Raw genomic sequence first — 17,851 nt, 5'->3', positions numbered from 1 at the left:
AATTGGTGCACCCCTACTTATTGTTTCTCATGTCTCAGCTTAATACCATAATTATGGTATTTGCAGTAATGTTTCCATCAGCTCTAACTATATGTTTCCCTGCCAGGCCCGCCGTGCTGGTGTAACCTGCATGATTATTCCAGCTGAGAACAGGAAGGACTTCTCCGACCTGCCAGACTACATCAGAGAAGGGCTGGAGGTTTACTTTGTGGACCACTACAGCCAGATCTACCCCATAGTCTTCCCATAGAGCAATTCAACGTGTTAAACTGCTCATCATTCTGGTATAAAATTTATATTTTTTTTAACCTTTAGTCCAGCTGTGGACCATCCCAAAGATCAAATGACTTTATGATGCATCATAAAGTCTTTATGATGCAGAGGAGGAGCTGTGATATTTGATCAGGATGATGGGATTGGAAACAGCCAGGATCAAAGATGAGCTGGGACAGTGCAGTGATCACTGAGGAACTCGGGTCTGCTGCCATGCAGCCTCTTTATCTACACCTCTGTGGATGGACACTTTCAGACCTTGTTTAATGCAATATCAGACATGATCATATTTAAATAAAGTGTAAGAAAAAACAAATCCAGCTATCCATCCATTTTCTCCCGCTTATCTGGGGTTGGGTCACGGGGGCAGCATCTTCAGAAGGGAGGCCCAGACTTCCCTCTCCCCAGCCACTTCTTCCAGCTCCTCTGGGGGAATCCCAAGGCGTTCCCAGGCCAGCCGAGAAACATAGTCCCTCCAGCGTGTCCTGGATCTTCCCCGGGGTCTCCTCCCGGTGGGACGTGCCCGGAATACCTCACCGGGGAGGCATCCTGACCAGATGCCTGAGCCACCTCAACTGGCTCCTCTTGACATGAAGAAGCAGCGGCTCTACTCTGAGTCCCTCCCAGATGACCGAGCTTCTCACCCTATCTCTAAGGGAGAGCCCAGCCACCCTGCGGAGAAAACCCATTTCGGCCACTTGTATCCGCGATCTCGTTTTTTCGGTCATGACCCAAAGCTCATGACCATAGATGAGGGTAGGAACGTAGATCGTAGAAAAAACTAATTAAAATACTAAAATTATTTCATTGTGTTCAGATTTTGGCAAGTTAAGTTTATTTGTGTAGCATATTTCAGCAATAAGGTAGTTCAGTGTTTTATATTATAAAACCTACCTCATCAATTATGAAACAAGCAATGAACATTACATTTAATCAAATGTGAAATTGGTTAAAAAAAAAAAAAATTAAGAACCAGGTGTGACCAACCACACCCTCTTTTATGTCAACTTATCCAGTCAAACACTTTATTTACTTGCAGCTTTTATATCAAAATGAAATGAATGGTTGAACAGAAGCTGGATGGTGAACTGAAGCAAGACTTGATCAAAGGACAGATGATCAAGAGTAAGCTTGGTGGGAAAACTGAGGTTTTCCTTCTATTTATCATGCAATAATAAATAGCATTTGGTTTTGGTTTTAATAATGAAGTAATGATCACAATTTCTTCAGGTGAAAGACGCAGTGGGAGTTGAACCAGTGGAATAGCTCTTTAATTAGCCTTTTTAACTAGGAATCCTGCCACCATCCGCTCCTAACAGCAGGATCTGCTTGGTGAACCTGTTGCTATACGACACTGAAATGAAACTGAGCTGAATGACATTGATGTATGCTCTCATTTATCATCAACAGCAGTCCTTTATTTTGTAAGAAAACATATTGAGACAGCCAATGGGATATCTTGTGATTGTGGTTCATGGATCACATGACAAAAATAAACTAGAAAACTGACGCGCTATGGGCAATTAGTCCTCCATGAATGTCTCAAGCGTTTCCAGGAACTATGCAGATTTCAACAAAGCTCCACTCTCAAGCTAAAGGAAATTGAAACAATTCCCTACATCAATTGAGGTTACATTTTCCTCTGGTTAGACCGACAGCCGGTAAAAGGAAGAGCAGGTCTGCTTTAGTGGCGTCGGGACCTAGACATAGACCTAGATTTATTTACTCTGGTTTTTACTTAACCTGATGGAAATGTGCAAATGTAAGTAATCTGTGGCAAAGCTTTATTAGGTACTATCTTTGTTACCTAATAAACAAGAGCATCTGCTGGTGTAGGAGGTGTGATGCTGAGTGGAGTGGGGGAGGGGCAGAAGCAGCAGCTTGCTCCTACTAGATGGGAGGATGTGCTGGAAGACGGGCTGGAAAGCCAGCCGGATAATGGGATTTAGCATAACCGCATGAGCCGGTTCCGTCTGTTCCCCCCGTTCCTTCCCCCTTTCACACACCAGCCTCGGTGGCTGCTCCGTTGTCGCCTGCCGCTCCATACCGCGTCCCTGCAGTCGTTCAGCTGCTGCTCTGCCTGGAGACAGGCGGCACACCGAGGCGACGCCACCAGAGTCCTGTCGGGCCTGATCAGGTAAATCCAATGGGTCGCTGTGCAGAATCCGTTTCTCTCCCTCTTCCAGGTCCGCTGCTGTGAGCTGCTGCAGCCCGGACATTTTATATCTGGTTCTGTTGCAGTGTTGGATATATGCGCATGCTGGTGCTGCATTCATTATGGTTCCGAGTGCAAAACACTTTACACTTTCTGCCACCTTAGATTAACATTCATCGCTTTATAGCCATATTATCATGTTAGAGGTATTGATCAACAGCAGTACTTTCACGTCCAACAGATGCAAAGAAAACAGTCAGTGCCTCGTTCTGTCAGTAGTTTCCTAGGAGACTAATACGAGTATAATTCAAAATTTGAATATATATATATATATACACACATATAAAAGAAGGTTAAACTTTATTAGATTTTGAGTTTGGTTTTGTATTTTAGTTCTCCGAGCCTAAGTTAGATCAGCGAATGCAACACAGCTCTGGAGGGAAGGCTAGTATCGCGAGATTGTGTTGTTCATGTTGTTGGTAATGGCTCTCACTGCTCACTGCCCGGACATTGTTAAATATTGTTAAATGCTGTCTGTGCCAGAGCTAGAAGCCGGAAATCACACAGTTCTTGCGTTGAAACAGCTCAGTTGCCATTGTAACTCATTGTTGCTGGAAGAAGTAAAGTTCATGCAAGAAATCCTTCTTTTTTTGTCGTGAATCTTCGCTACCCACACACCTCCGTCACAACGGGAACCAAAAGCACGACAATATATATACACACGTTTTTTTCATATTTTCATTTCAGAAAGTAAAATTCACATAGATTTGTTACACATAGTGATACATTTAAAGCCTTTATTTTTTTTTGTCATGTTGATTATGGCCTAAAGATAATAAAAACCTAAAATTTAGTGACTTAGAAAATTTTAATATTATGAAAATGGGAAATATTGGAAACTCATTCAGTTCAATTCAAAAATACTTTATTAATCCCAAAGGGAAATTAAATGTAGCTCAGATGGCTGTTGACAGGAAAGATCTTTGGATCTCACCTGAGATCTGAACACCCTAGCAGTCTGTACTGCACTGAATCTGAAGAAGGCTCTGACTGAAGATAACTCTGCCTTCCCACTAGAGTCTCATGAGGAGGATGGTCAGTGTTGTCCATAATTTTCTTGAAGAATTATTCTTTGCATCACCATCTCCAGAGGTTCCACAGTCATCCCCACAACAGAACCAGAACAGAACTAGCCTTCATAATCAGGCTGTTGGGCCTCTTTTAGTTCTGATGCTGCTGCCCCAACAGATGACGGGAGAAGAGAAGATGTTCTCAACAACAGACTGATAGAAGATCTGCAGTATCATGCTGCAAACCTGGAAGGATCTTAGGTTCTTCAACAAGTCCAGTGTTGGGGACATATGGACCAATCAGAACTCTGATGTACAGTATGATGGAGCTTTATTCTTTTTCAGAAGTTCTGGTCCAAACAAAAACAACTTCTAAACATTGTAAAGGCAGACATTTAGTCATCTGGATTTTTATGTCAAAAATCATGCCTGTTTGATTGGATTCATAATGATAAAGCTGAGTGTCCTAAGCATAACAATGGAAATTTATCTCATGTTGTCTGATGATTGATGATTGTGTAATTTCCCTCAGCAGTACTGGTGGAACCACTGTCAGCACCTATGACTCTCAGAAGGACTTGTATGCCTGACTACAGTTTGTCAGATTATTGCAGTGGTATTAATCTTTGGCTCGCTATTCTTCACAATATTGCATGAGTTCATTAAAAGTTTTACAAAGATATATTTATGTTTAACTCTTAAGGTTGCACCACAGATTTTCACCTTTGTGCTTGTCAGCTGGTATGAGCCCCAACCCTAAACCTGGTTGTGTGCTTCATGGCCTGACATCTCTAGTTCGGTCTCTCATCTGTCTGAAGCATGTTGTGCCATAAGAGTTTTGGTTCAGTCTGATGCAACATATACCTCACTTTGTTCCTATTCTGTTTGTCCTTTAACCCTGCCAAACAAGTTGCATTAGTTGTGTCAAGAATTTTAACCTTTGACCTGCTAACTGAGCTCCTGGGTCATTTCTCTGAGATTCACATTCTTATCTTAAGTTGGTCTTGCTGGCAGCTGTTTGAAATCTTTTGTTGTTGGAAATAATTGTTCTCCCTGTTGAGTGATGTACCACTGATGGAAATAGATGGAAACGGCCTGGTAGCCAGACCAAAATAAGAGGGAACACATTTGCTCATTGCTGATTTTTCTCATCCATGGACTGTGTTAACGCACACCTGGATATGATGTCCAATTGTCCCACAGCACCAGGCTGATACTTTCTCTCTTAAATCTAAATAAAGGAGTGATTGTGTTTAGTTTTAACTTGCCTTTTTTATGATTGTAGTCTTTTGGTTTTATGTGCAGAATATTTCCCTCATCTGTGATCAGTCCTCAGCAACACCTCAACTAAATAGTAGGTGAATGATGATGGAAACACGTGTTCCAAATAATAAATGAGATAAAGCAACAAAGTCCTAATGTGATGAGGCTGATGAATGCTCTGCTCTGCGCTCTTCCTCAGTCCTGCCTCTCAATGTTATGGCTTTGGGGTTTGTGCTTCTCTTGTCCCTCCTGCTCCTGTCCCCACGCCCGTCTCTGGGTGTGTCTTCTCCCTGTCCTGCTGGCTGCCGCTGCTACAGCCTCACAGTGGAGTGTGGCTCCACTGACCTGAGGGATATCCCCAGACTCATTCCTTCTTCCACTCAGGTAGTTCCCTTCTCCGCTTTGCCACAGGTTGCTGTTTATTAGTAGTAATGGAAACACATTCACCATCAGGTTTTATTATGCTCCGTTTCTGTTCTCAGACCATCTTCCTCCAGGACAATGTGATCAGTCAGATTCGCCGAGTGGACCTCACGCTGCTGAAGCACCTTCATTATCTGTATCTGCAGGTAACAAGTGGACAAACTTAACTCCACTGACATTCTCTCAGGTTAGACACTGAGACATTATTAGATTTCAGCAGTCATGTTTTTTGGAGGAAGCTGGGGTAACAAGAGAGAACCAGTGCATGCACAGGGAAACATGCAAACTTGGAATTCAATCTTGGGATATCAGATTTAGTGGTATATGCTCCAGTATGCTGACCAATGGGTACAATCAGTTAACACATGGGCCTGATTTGAAAATATGAAATATGTATACAAATATATTTTAGTTTATTTTCCTTTTCTGTCCCTCCTGCAGAACAACACCATTTCAGGTGTGGAGCCTGGCTCTTTTCGGGACCAGAGCCATCTGTTGGAGCTCGCCCTGAACGGAAACCGGATCCACTTGCTCACACCGAACATGCTTCAGGGACTTGAACAGCTCCGCATACTGTACCTGTCAGGAAATGATATCACACGCCTGCTGGACTACACCTTCCAGGATTTACAGGTAAAACATATCAAAACACACTGAAACTTTCATGAAGCTACATTTAAATGAATAAATTTGCACATCCTGTATTTCTCAGGCGGTGAACAAAGATATGAAACTAAAGAGATTAGATTTGAGAAGTTGTATGTATGCACTCTATTAAGACAATCAGTGAGAAACTGACAGTTTTATCTAAACTGTGTCCATGAAGAGAGCCTGCAGGCAGTCTTTAACAGACATGTGCTCATAGCTTGTCAGAAAGAGCAGTTTCCCTATAAAAGTGGCAGGTGACGCTCTTGTAATCTCCACATCATTCTAAATTGAAAACGGCAGAACTACCTTAATCCTTCGTGGCATAGATTCAACAAGGTACTGGAAACATTCCTCAGAGAGTCTGATCCATGTTGACATGATAGCATCACACAGTTGCTGCAGATTTGTCGGCTGCACATCCATGATGTGAATCTCTTGTTCCACCACAACCCAAAGATGCTCTATTGGATTGAGATATGGTGACTATGGAGGCCATTTGAGTTCAGAGAACTCATTGTCATGTTCAAGAAACCAGTCTGAGACGATTCACGCTTTATGACATGGTGCGTTATCCTGCTGGAAGTATCCATCAGAAGATGGATACACTGTGGTCATAAAGGGATGGGCATGGTCAGCAACAATGCTCAGGTAGGCTGTGGCACTGACGCGAAATATTCCCCACACCATTGCACCACCACCAGCAGCCTGAACCACTGATAGAAGGCAGGATGGATCCATGCTTTCATATTGTTGACACCAAATTCTGACCCTACCATCCGAATGTCGTAGCAGAAATCGAGACTCATGAGACTAGGCAACGTTTTTCCAATCTTCTGGAGTCCAATGTTGGTGAGCCTGTGTGAATTGTAGCCTCAGTTTCCTGTTCTTAACTCACAGGAGTGGCACCCGGTGTGGTCTTCTGCTGCTGTAAACCCTAGAGATGGTTGTGTGTGAAAATCCCAGTAGATCAGCAGTTTCTGAAATACTCAGACCAACCCGTCTGACACCAACAACCATGCCACGTTCAAAGTCACCTTTCTTCTTCATTCTGAAGCTCGATTTGAACTGCAGCAGATTGTCTTGGCTATGTCTGCATGCCCAAATGCATGGAGTTACTCCCTATCACTTAATGAGCAGTTGGACAGGTGTGTCTAATAATGTGGCCAGTGAGTGTACAAGGAATGATGAAAGTGTGAGAGCATGTGTGTGTGTGTAGTTTTTCTGGATCAGGTGAAGCTGTTCAGAAACATCATTATGTGATGACACACCATCCAAAACCAGCTCATGCAAAAAGCAATATGGAATATGATTTTGTTTGTTGAAGCAAACTAAACCATCTGAAATTATTCCATAGTGATTATGCTTAAGCAGTACCTTCTGCTCATGTTGCTGATTTAAAGTCTGCATTTATCCCCAGCGTCTGCAGGAGCTCCACTTGCAGCAGAACAGCATAGAGATGATAGCAGACAAGGCTCTGTTTGGTTTGACTTCTCTGGCTCTGCTGGACCTGAGTAGGAATAACCTCCACACCATTGGTCCTACATCCCTGCGGCCGCTGGTTAGCCTGCAGGTACTGCGGATTACAGGTGAGACTAGATTTTTTTTTATATAACTTCAGACATACAGGGATGAAATAAACATCAAACACCTTAGAGAATACTTTGTGTAGAAAAATAGACCAGAATCATATCTGAACAAGGTATTAACAAGACTCTCCACACAACAGGCGTGTTGAAGTTGTCATCAGAAAAAAAGGCTTTACCACAAACATTTGAAAATTAAAACAAGATCTGAGAAAAAAAATTCTAAAAAGAAACATTGATCCAATGAGGGGAATAAAGAATCAGGGTGAAAGGTTCACATCATCTTTTCCTCATTAGCAGACAGGCAGCTGAATTCTGAACCAGCTGTAGACGTTGAACAAGAGACTATTCAGTCTCACAAAACAGGGAGTTGCAGTAGTCCAGTATAGCAGTAATAAAAAATAACTAACCCTTCCAAGAACATTATGAGGAAGATAATTCTTAACTTTACTAATAATTCTAGATAATTCTAGACTGGACTTCAATATTCTTAATTACTTGGGTAGCTGCTGATATCTAGTGTGAAGTTCATATCAGTGGCCCTTCTAGAAATACTTAAATGAGAAATATGTTGACAAACAAATCACTTCATGGTGAAATTGTGTGTTTTTGATATTATAATGACACAGAAATTATAAAAAAAATAAATAAATCAGCTCCACTGAGGGGGCTCCTTAGTGGCCTTTGGGGCCCTAAGCGGCTGCTTAGTTTGCTTTATGCCTTGGCCCGGCCCTGATCAGAAGTGTTTCCTATGCAGTACGCTGGTAGTTCAAGAAGAGTTGTCTATCATAAACTCTGGCATGGCATACCAGCACAAGAGTTTAAAGTAAAGAAATCTAGTTACTTTATAGAAGAGACAGTTCTTTAATTTTTGGAACTATAGACCTAATTAAGAATTCTTATAGTTCACTATTGTCTCTGTCTCTGTGTTGCTTTGTTGTAGATAACCCCTGGCGCTGTGATTGTGCTCTCCACTGGCTGAGGAGGTGGATTGATGAAGATGGTCAGCGTCTGCTCAGCTCTGCCGAACGCCGGCTGGTCTGCAATGAGCCACCACGTCTTTCCCACCTCAGCCTCGTGGAAGTCCCACCCAACAGCCTGGTGTGTATCCCTCCAGTAGTTCAGCTGGAACCAAGAAGGTTGGCAGTCCATCTGGGGGAGAGCCTCAGGGTGTCCTGCCATGCCTCCGGCTATCCTCGGCCACAAGTAAGCATCCCACAGCAGTTTTGTCAACATTTAAATAAGTTTTTCAGCAGGAATGTGTATTAAAGATTAATTTCCATCTAAACCTATTAATAAATAGGTATATAGGAATATATGGAATATATTATAGTTAGAAACTTCATAATAGGTATGACTTACTTTCAGACTTTTAGAGAGAGATTTTAATACGTTCTCACTGTTTGGAAATCATTTGTTCCGTCAGTCTGGAAACAATCAGGAAAGTGGAGAGCTGCAGCAGAATGAAAGAATGAACTTCTGAATGTCTCATTCTTATTTCAGGCCAAATCAAGATCTGGAATGTTCTTAAAGGCCCAGTTGTGGCAGAATGTATTGATAAGATGACCTATTAAGAAATTGTTAGAATATTAACTTTCTCTCCCTTTGATGTTTCTTAAAATTAACTTTTAATCATGTCACACTGATATAATTTGACAACATACAGTTAAAAACTAATTTGCATTGACTAATAAAATAATATTTAAGCACACAACTGTTATTTTTAAGTTCTATTTATGTGGCCATCTGGAGTCTAAAGGACCATATAAATAATTCCTGTGGGCTGGAATTGTCAGACTCTTGGTTAAAAAAAATGCACAAATCACACATCTGTTGCTTCTTTTGCTAGTAAGGTGTGTGTTATGATGAGTATTTCTTTTCAGCAAGGGCACTCAAAGCCTCTACTGTTTGCAGGTGACTTGGAAGAAAGCATCTCAAAGTCAAGTGGTGGACTCCCCTCGGGGTCTGGTTCATGATCTGGGTGCTGGAGGAGGGGAAGGGTCAGAGGAGCCGCCTGAAGGCAGAGTCAGCCTCCAGAAGACCACCGGAGAGTACTTTGACCCTGACACTGGCAGTGGCATGCTGTTCCTCAGTAATGTGACTGTGGCCCACGCAGGTTTTTATGAATGCGAAGCCTGGAATGCAGGAGGTGTAGCCAGAGTGACTTTTCAGCTCGCTATTAACTCATCCACTTCTTCCTCAATCTGGGCCTCATGGTCTCAGGTTTCCTCAGCGTACTCCCCAGCTTGGCCCCGGCTGAGGAACCACAGCCCGGTTTTGAGTTCTGATGTGAGCCGGGAGCCGCTATACGCTCTGGGTAGCATGGCCTTCAGTGCTCTGGGAGCTGCCACTCAGACTGCCATCGCTGTGGGCATCTCCCTGCTGGCTTTGACTGCTCTGCTGCTAATAGCCATGATCTACAGCCGACATCACCAGCGGGACAAGGACGCCGATGGTGCTGAAAAGGTGCATATTGTTTATTCTATGACATATCCAGCAGCTCGCAGGATACTGCTTGAGCAGCTGTGACTGTGGTAAATAAATTTAGTAGATGTTTGGAAGCAACATATAACAAGTAAAATAAAAAGTAATCTGCTCTTAATTAGAACAATTAAGTCATTTTAACTGTATCACTAAATGTCTTTATTTTAAAGATAGTTGGTTTCCTCTCTCTTTATTATCTAATTCCTCATACTTCCTATAAAGTGGGCAATAGCCAAATTAATCTATATCATTTTAATTCAGTTCATTAACTATTATACAAAATTAAATGTGTTAAAGTTTAATATTTCTTGTTAGTCATCACAGAAATTGAAACAGTTATTTAATAGAAGGATTACACACAATGAACTATTCGAAGCTTCTATTTTTTTTCTGTTTTAACAGAAAACTATGGCTTACATATGTAAAAAAAAACCAGCCCTCAAAATTCAGTGTCTCAGAAAATTAGAATATCACATTAAATCAGGCTTCTGAAAAGTATGTACATCTCTATGCACAGCTCTTACATGTTAATTCAAATTCATCAAAGAATTATTGTGGATGGTGATGGCTGGGAACAAGAAGGGTCTTCTGTAGCAGTTTGTATTACAGCAAATTTGAAGAAGCCTTTGACTGAAGACACTCTGTTAATCTAAGACAGTCTCATGAAGATGATGATCAGGGTGTCCATAATTTTCTTGATTTTATGGAAAATCCTTTTTTGCATCATCATCTCCAGAGGTTCCACAGTCGTCCCCAGACCAGAACCAGCCTTCTGTATCAAGTTGTTGAGCCTTTTTAGGTCCCTGGTTCTGATTTTGCTGCCCCAACAGATGACGGCAGAAGAGAAGATGCTTTCAACAATAGACTGATCTGCATCATCTTACTGCAAATCTTGAAGGATCTTATCTTCTTCAGCATGTCCAGTCTGCTCTGACCCTTCTTATAGACACTTCACTCCAGTCCAATCTGTTGTCCAGATGAACACTGAGGTATTTACATTTCTCAACCAGCTCCAATTTTTCCCCCATGATGGAAATAGGGTTTTACCTTTGACCTTGTTCCTCCTGAAATCTGCAATAATCTCCTTTGTTTTGTTTATATTTAAGATGAGATAATTTTTCCACACCATGACACAAAGCTGTCCACCAGATCTCTGTACTCTGCTTCTTATCCATCTCTGATACAACAGACAACTGCAGAGTCATCTGAGTATTTCTGGAGATGAGAGAAGTCTGAGTTAAAGTGCCCTTTGGTGCTCCTGTGCTACTGATCACCTGGTTAGACACACAGTCCTTCAGTCTCACAAACTGTAGTCTGTTTGTCAGGTAGTCATATATCTAGTAATATATCTTCTGGTGACTGCTCTGCTGTCTTCTGAACTGACAAAGCAGTTCAGACTGAATTGTGAAGAAACTGAAGAAATCAAAGAACATGATCGTCACAGTGCTGCCTGCTTTGTCCAGATGACGGTGGATTTATGAAGCTTCCTGAAGTGCTGACGCAGCTCTTCATGAAGCAGTGCTTGGCCCTCTCCGGACTGCCAACAGCAGTCTTTCCAGGACCTTCATGATGTGGAATGACAAAGACGCGGTCAGCCTGTAACAATGCTTAGGTGTAATGAAAGCCTATATTGCTTTGATAGCTACCTTTAGGTCATCTTCCTTGTTGGGTCTTGTCCAGAGATTTTCTGTGAGGTTAAAGGTCAGAAAGTTTGCTGGCCAATCAAGAACAGTTTATGGAAGGAACTTTTGGTACATTGACAACAGTATCTCCATACAGCTTGTCAGCTGTATGGAGATACTGCTCATCGTCATCCGACGATGAGCAGTAGGATGTTCTAGTAGACAGCTGCACTGACTCTAGACTTCAGAAACCCAATGGACCAGAACCAGCAGATGACATGACATCCAAACTACTCACTGGAAACTTCACTCTGGCCTTCCAGCAGCATAGATTCTATTCCTCTCCACTCTTCTTCACGACTCTAGAACCTTGATTTACACATGAAATGCAGAATTGATTTTCATTTGAAAACAGGACTATGGATCATTGAGCATCAGCCCAGTTCTTCTGACCTTGTCTCTGGTTTAGGAGTGGCTATTCGTCGGTGTGTGGCTCTACTGGAATGGATTTCACTTGACAATCTTCCCAAGGCTACAGTTTTCCCTTTTGCTGCTGCATCTTTTTCTATCATACGGCTTCCTTCCACTCAATTTTCTGATCATTTTCTGATAATGTGCTTGAATATATAGAACTCAGAACAACCAGGTTCTTCAGTAATGAAGTAATGATTTGAAAAAACATTGTGTCTCACCTCCTTGGGAAGGTGTCCATGACTGTCTGCTGTCCAGTCAGCAGTGCTCCCCATGGTTGTAACTGACTGAGCCAGAGTGAGAAACCTATTAAAGGGTCAGAAATGCTTAATAGGTATTTGTAGTCACTTAGCTGACTAGGTTGTGACACAATGAGTTTCCAATATTTCACTAGTCACATTTTTAAGAGATACTGAATTTGTTTTTGTTATCTGTAAGCCATAATTATCAATATTTCAATAAATAAAGGGTTGAAATGTGTTAATCTTCCTTTATAAATCTCTTAACAGTTATTCAGCTTGTTTGCTTTATAAATTGTAGGGCAGGGATGTCCAAAGTCGGTCCTCGAGGGCCGGCATCCTGCATGTTTTAGTTCTCTCCCTGGTTTAACATACCTGGATCAAATGACGGCTCGTTAGAAGACCTAAGAGGAACATTGACATGCTGAAAAGGTTGTTACTACCAGGGAGAGAACTAAAACATGCAGGATGCCGGCCCTCGAGGACCGACCTTGGACACCCCTGTTGTAGGGTAACTTTTTGCTATAGTAACTAAAACAGTTCACTCTGTCTATAGTGGATCAAATATGGAATGGAACATTAATTTTACTACGAAGCAGTATTTTAGGCTGAAAAAATATTTGTAGAAATATCTTAGACATTTCAACAGACATGCTTATATGAATTAACCTGATAAATGTATACAACAGGCTATTTGAAAAGTGTGAACCTCTCAAGTTTTCCATTATTTCTGTATCCCAAAAGTGATCAAGGTGAATTTTAACCAGCAGGAGGAGAGCATCCTGTACGTGAATGACTACTCTGACGGCCCCACCACCTTTGCCCAGCTAGAAGAGTACCGTGATGAGCAAGGCCATGAAATGTATGTACTGAACAGAGCCAAGCCTGTGCTTCCCCCTGCTCCACCCACAGCAGTCTCCACTACCAATCTGGACTGCCACGCACCATCCGACACCTCCAGCCAAACCCTGTCCATTGGGCCAGGCAAAACTACAAATCCCACTGTCCCTCAGAACAAACAGGAGCAGCAAGAGATTGACATTCGAACCATGAGACGCATTGCAGGGGAAGGAGGGGAAGCAGAGCCTATTATCACATCAGAGGCAGAAGGGTTGTTTCTCAACCACACTGGGGTGTTTATGGAATCTCAGATAGCTTATGAGATCCATTGCTAAAGGACTGCAGACAGACAGAACTGTACCTTTGAAAAATCTCATGGTTTCATTTAGCGATGAACGATAAAGGCTCCCTCTGCTGACGTGTTCCGGAACACCAGACTCACCCAGGACTGACTCGAACAATCCTGAACGAGATAAAGTTCACAACCTGAAAACAGTTCAGAGATAACCCACATCTGATGGAACTGTATGATGAGCGCTCAGATAGTCTATTGGGTTACCTGCTACTGGTTTTGGAGGGGAGCTCTGGGGCTGGCCTCATCTTTATGAGACCATGACATCAGAAGACCTACACTATTAGTGTGGAAAGAAACTGGTGAAAAGTTGACCACGCTATAAAGTTTTTCCCGTTAAGTTCTAGGGAAAGCTTGTGTGGTTGGATAACATGTTCATCGATGTACAGGAACTTTGTTGAGCCACTAGAAGGATCAGGTGGACAAAAATAGAGTTTTGTAGATATAGATAAAATATTTGAAATCTGATTCCCATCTCTTGCTGCCATCATCATTATAACTTGATGTTACATTCTGGACAATAAAAAAACAGGGTTTTTCCATTCTTTCCTCCCCCAACATTTACACATGTGGACAAAATTGTTTGTACCCCTCACTTAATGAAAGAAAAACCCACAATGGTCACAGAAATAACTTGAATCTGACAAAGGTGATAATAAAAAATAATTCTATGAAAATAAATGAAAGCCAGACATTGCTTTTCAAACACGCTTCAACAATTATGTAAAAAAATAAACTCATGAAACAGCCCTGGACAACAATGATGGTACACTTAACTTAATATTTTGTTGCACAACCTTTCAAGGAAATCACTGCAATCAAACGATTCCTACAACTGTCAATGAGACTTCTGCACCTCTAAGCAGGTATTTTGGCCCGCTCCTCATGAGCAAACTGCTCCAGTTGTCTCAGGTTTGAAGCCTTTTCCAGATGGCATGTTTCAGCTCTTTCCAAAGATGCTGAGTCGGATTCAGGTCTGGGTCCATAGAAGGTGTCTTTAGAACAGTCCAATGGACTACAGTCCCATGGATGTTAAATTTCTGAGTAACATCTGTAGTCAGAGGAACATCAAGCTGCTTGGAGATGGTCTTATAACCTTTACCTTGTCTATAATTTTCTTTCTAATCTCCTGAGACAACTCTTTCCTTTGCTTCTGCTGGTCCATGTTGAGTGTGATACACACCATGCTACAGTGACTACAGGTCACTGTGTCACAGTGACCTGTAGACCTACATCCAAGTTGCCATTGTTCAAATTCACAAAGTCTTAGAGACTTTTATTGCACTTAGTCCTCATAACTTCTGAATTTTTTCAGCCACCACGATGGGGGTCTCCTTGCGTCTGCAAGAATGTAATCAAGTGGACACACCATCATTTAACATGTCCCTTTATTTGGTCTCAATGTCATCAGTTTTGTCCAGGGCTGTTTCATGAGTTTATTTTCTAACTTAATTCTGTTGAAGCGTCATTTATTTATTTTCATAGAATTTTTATTAATTATCACCTTTGTCAGATTCAAGTTATTTCTGTGACCATTGTGGGTTTTTCGTTCATTAACCGAGGGGTATCAACAATTTTGTCCATGTGTGTAGGTCCATCTTGAATCAATCAGGATGACAACTTGGATTTTAATCAGTGTGGGCCTCTGCAACAGAGGTAGACTGAATAAGGGATGTCTAGAACATGTAGATTTCAGTAATATGTGGATAAACCAAAAGCTATGTTTCAAAATGTGCCATTTGTGCTTTAGAACATGAAAGACAGAAGTTTGTAAATAAAGGTCTAACAATGAGTCCCAAAGTTTACTTGATGGATGTCTTGTACTTACAGATCAGTTAATCCATGAACCAAAACATATCTGATTCATGTCATAGCAACATCAAAACATTGTTTCTCTGTAGTATATGAAGATTTGAGACTTTAAGTAAATAATATGCCAACTCTGAATTTTTACACATTTGATACTGAGCCAGGCTTAGCTCAGAGATTCTTTGTAAATCTGTGGGCACAACTCTAGGATAGCGTATATCCTTGAGTAAGGCAGCAGGCAAACAAACACCCATCACAACCAAGGAATGCATCGTAGGATCTCTAACACACAACTTTGTAGCAGTTGAGCAGTAGCAATACTGCCATGCCATTTGACAAAAAAACTAGAAAGATGGTCTAATGTGGAGGAGCATTTTGAAGCTTTCTGACCTTGTTGAATCCTGTCATGATGAACTAGGCAGTTAGACACACAAAAACTGGGTTAAATTTTATACTAATTTGAGAATATCTCCAGTAAATATTTGTGCCACAGCTGTAGAATTTATTCAATGGATCCAAAAAGAAGGAAGCCCCCCCAATTTTCTGATTATCTGCTTATCACTTGGTGGCACTCTATACATGTACTAAGAACATAAAAGTGTTATCTCTAGATGGTGATTAGTACAGTGGAGAAAATATGTATTTGATACACCTTCTATTAATCAACTTTCTCACAAATACAGATGTCTGATTGTCATGGTAGAATCTAAATAAATAAAAAAATCATACTTTTATATATATAATCAAAACTGCACTGTATGAAACAAGGACTGATCCCAAAAATAGAACTTGGTACAGAGATCTTTGTTTACAGTTACAGAGGTCACATGTTTACTGTACTTCTTTACCAGGTTTGCTCTGCAGCAGGGATTCTGGCTCACTCCTCTATAAAGATCTACAGGGGTCTCACTTATAAAATATTGCATGAGAAAAACTGTAATGGAAAAAAAACCCCACTATTTCACCAAGACAAAAATCACTGTATTGGTGAAAATACACTGCCATTTGAGGTCACTGTATTAGATTTCTCCCACTGTTGGTGTGCAGGTAAAACAGGATGGGAGCATCATGGTGAAAGTACTCTGACCCAGTGGTGTCATTTTACATCCTTTACCCTGATACACATACAAAATGAGGGTTCATCAAAAGGGACGCACATATTTTATACATACATGTCGTTTGGATGCTTGGACCGATGCAAAAACATTTTGGATGCATGTTTACACTTGCATGGCAAGAGGAAACGTAAGAGCTTCACTGTCACAAGATCTGACCTATTCATGTTTCCTTACAGATGCTGTATCTGTACGTCCTGGAATCTCAGAGAACTTGACAATGTTTTATAGTCCAAGTCAAACAGATCCAGATATCATCAAACTGGTGCATGAAAGAAAGCTGAGCAAACAACTCCATCATATTAAGGTTCTATAAAACCTAACTGTGCATGGATTACTTCACCTGCCTTTGCGCCCTGATGCATCCATCACTGGAACAAAATAAATCTAGACATGTCAGTCCAAATGAGCCTTTTTATGTCTACTTTATCCAATCCACTGTTTTACCTTGGATACATCTTGTTATCACACATTATTAGATACTTTCAGGTATGGCAGTGTACATTTGAATTGTTCTCTCAAATTTTAGATCCCCTTTCTTCTTTCGGCAAAGTCTATTTCAGGGAAGTCATCATGGATTTCAGCAAAATGATGGAAAGCGACATACAGTGGACACTCCACCAGAGAAGAGTCCTGGTGCCCTAATGATGCCCAAATGTAGAGAACATGTGTTGCATCAATAAATGGTAACTACGATAACTAAGATGACCACAAACTCTTCAGCAGATGGAATCCTACATCAGACAAGTATGGGCCCAAAGTCCAACACGAAGACTCCAGAAACTGTTAGAAAGAGGAGATGCTAAGATACTCGTGTCCCAAATATTTTATGGCATTGTAAAGTTTCTCGGCTTAAACACTTCTTATCCATGTTGTGTTATGAATAAAATATCAGCTCTTGAAATTCTAAATTTTCTTCAATTATGAAGAACGCCCCAACTTTTCTGGAATTTGAGTTGTTCTAAAGCTGCTCTCTTATTCAACATGAATTAAAACTGAACTGACTTACAGCCTTGGAAGCATTGAGCAGACAGCCTACAGAACGTTTGAGTAGAAGATGCTTAACCATAGCCTGAGCTGGTTTGAAGTCAACAGTACCCATCAGAGGCCTATGGGTATTGCTACTGCTCAACTGCTACAAAGTTGTGTTAGAGATCCTACGATGCATTCCTTGGCAGGGAACCTTTGATTTGTGCTCAGGAGCATCAACATTTTAACACCATGCTGAGGACAGTAGTGACAACGGCTGGTGTCCTCAGTGTTCAGCATGTTTGAAAGAAAAGCTTGACGTTGTGCTCTGCTTTTAGATGGACTCTAGGATGAAAATGAGAAAAGTAGGTGGAAATCTATTATGACTGATTAACAATAACAACAAACCTCTAGCTAATGTTTGACTTAAAATTCTCCATAACATTTAAGCCTTTTATTCATCCCTTCAAGTTAATAACTGAAATGACTTCCTGACACAACAAAAAGGAAAATATAATTTAAAGTAAGAAAGATC

At 41.2% G+C, this 17,851-nt stretch overlaps 2 protein-coding genes across 4 annotated transcripts in view; both read left to right on the top strand.

The window, feature by feature from the left end:
* The window catches only part of lonp1 (lon peptidase 1, mitochondrial), a 35,094-nt gene extending 34,505 nt beyond the window's left edge, over positions 1–589 (top strand). Inside the window, exon 21 of the mRNA XM_088005210.1 lies at positions 107–589. Coding sequence (XP_087861336.1) covers positions 107–250 — 144 coding nt within the window. The 3' untranslated portion in view covers positions 251–589. The remainder of the gene's footprint in view (positions 1–106) is intronic.
* A 151-nt stretch (positions 590–740) lies between these two features.
* LOC106907082 (leucine-rich repeat-containing protein 24-like) lies at positions 741–17,251 on the top strand. 3 transcript variants are annotated; one of them, XM_088005212.1, is made up of 10 exons: positions 741–2,410; positions 4,804–4,852; positions 4,961–5,145; positions 5,244–5,330; positions 5,626–5,817; positions 7,250–7,418; positions 8,359–8,621; positions 9,330–9,881; positions 12,999–13,093; positions 16,527–17,251. In XM_088005212.1, exons 3-10 carry the CDS (start codon positions 4,978–4,980, stop codon positions 16,576–16,578), a joined length of 1,578 nt encoding a protein of 525 aa, XP_087861338.1. In that variant the 5' UTR covers positions 741–2,410; positions 4,804–4,852; positions 4,961–4,977; the 3' UTR covers positions 16,579–17,251. The 3 variants fall into 3 exon arrangements, with proteins under 3 accessions (XP_087861338.1, XP_014828101.2, XP_014828102.2); XM_014972615.2 differs by lacking the exon at positions 16,527–17,251 and having other exon boundaries at positions 13,002–15,215; XM_014972616.2 differs by lacking the exon at positions 16,527–17,251 and having other exon boundaries at positions 12,999–15,215.
* The last annotated feature ends 600 nt before the right edge of the window (positions 17,252–17,851 follow it).

The sequence above is a fragment of the Poecilia mexicana genome, unplaced genomic scaffold (assembly GCF_051168715.1).
Source record: "Poecilia mexicana isolate PSO_F unplaced genomic scaffold, ASM5116871v1 scaffold_4, whole genome shotgun sequence".
In the NCBI taxonomy this organism is placed as follows: Eukaryota; Metazoa; Chordata; class Actinopteri; order Cyprinodontiformes; family Poeciliidae; genus Poecilia; species Poecilia mexicana.
The sequence above is the reverse complement of the archived record's forward strand: the minus strand, read 5'-3'. Positions and strand labels throughout refer to the sequence as shown.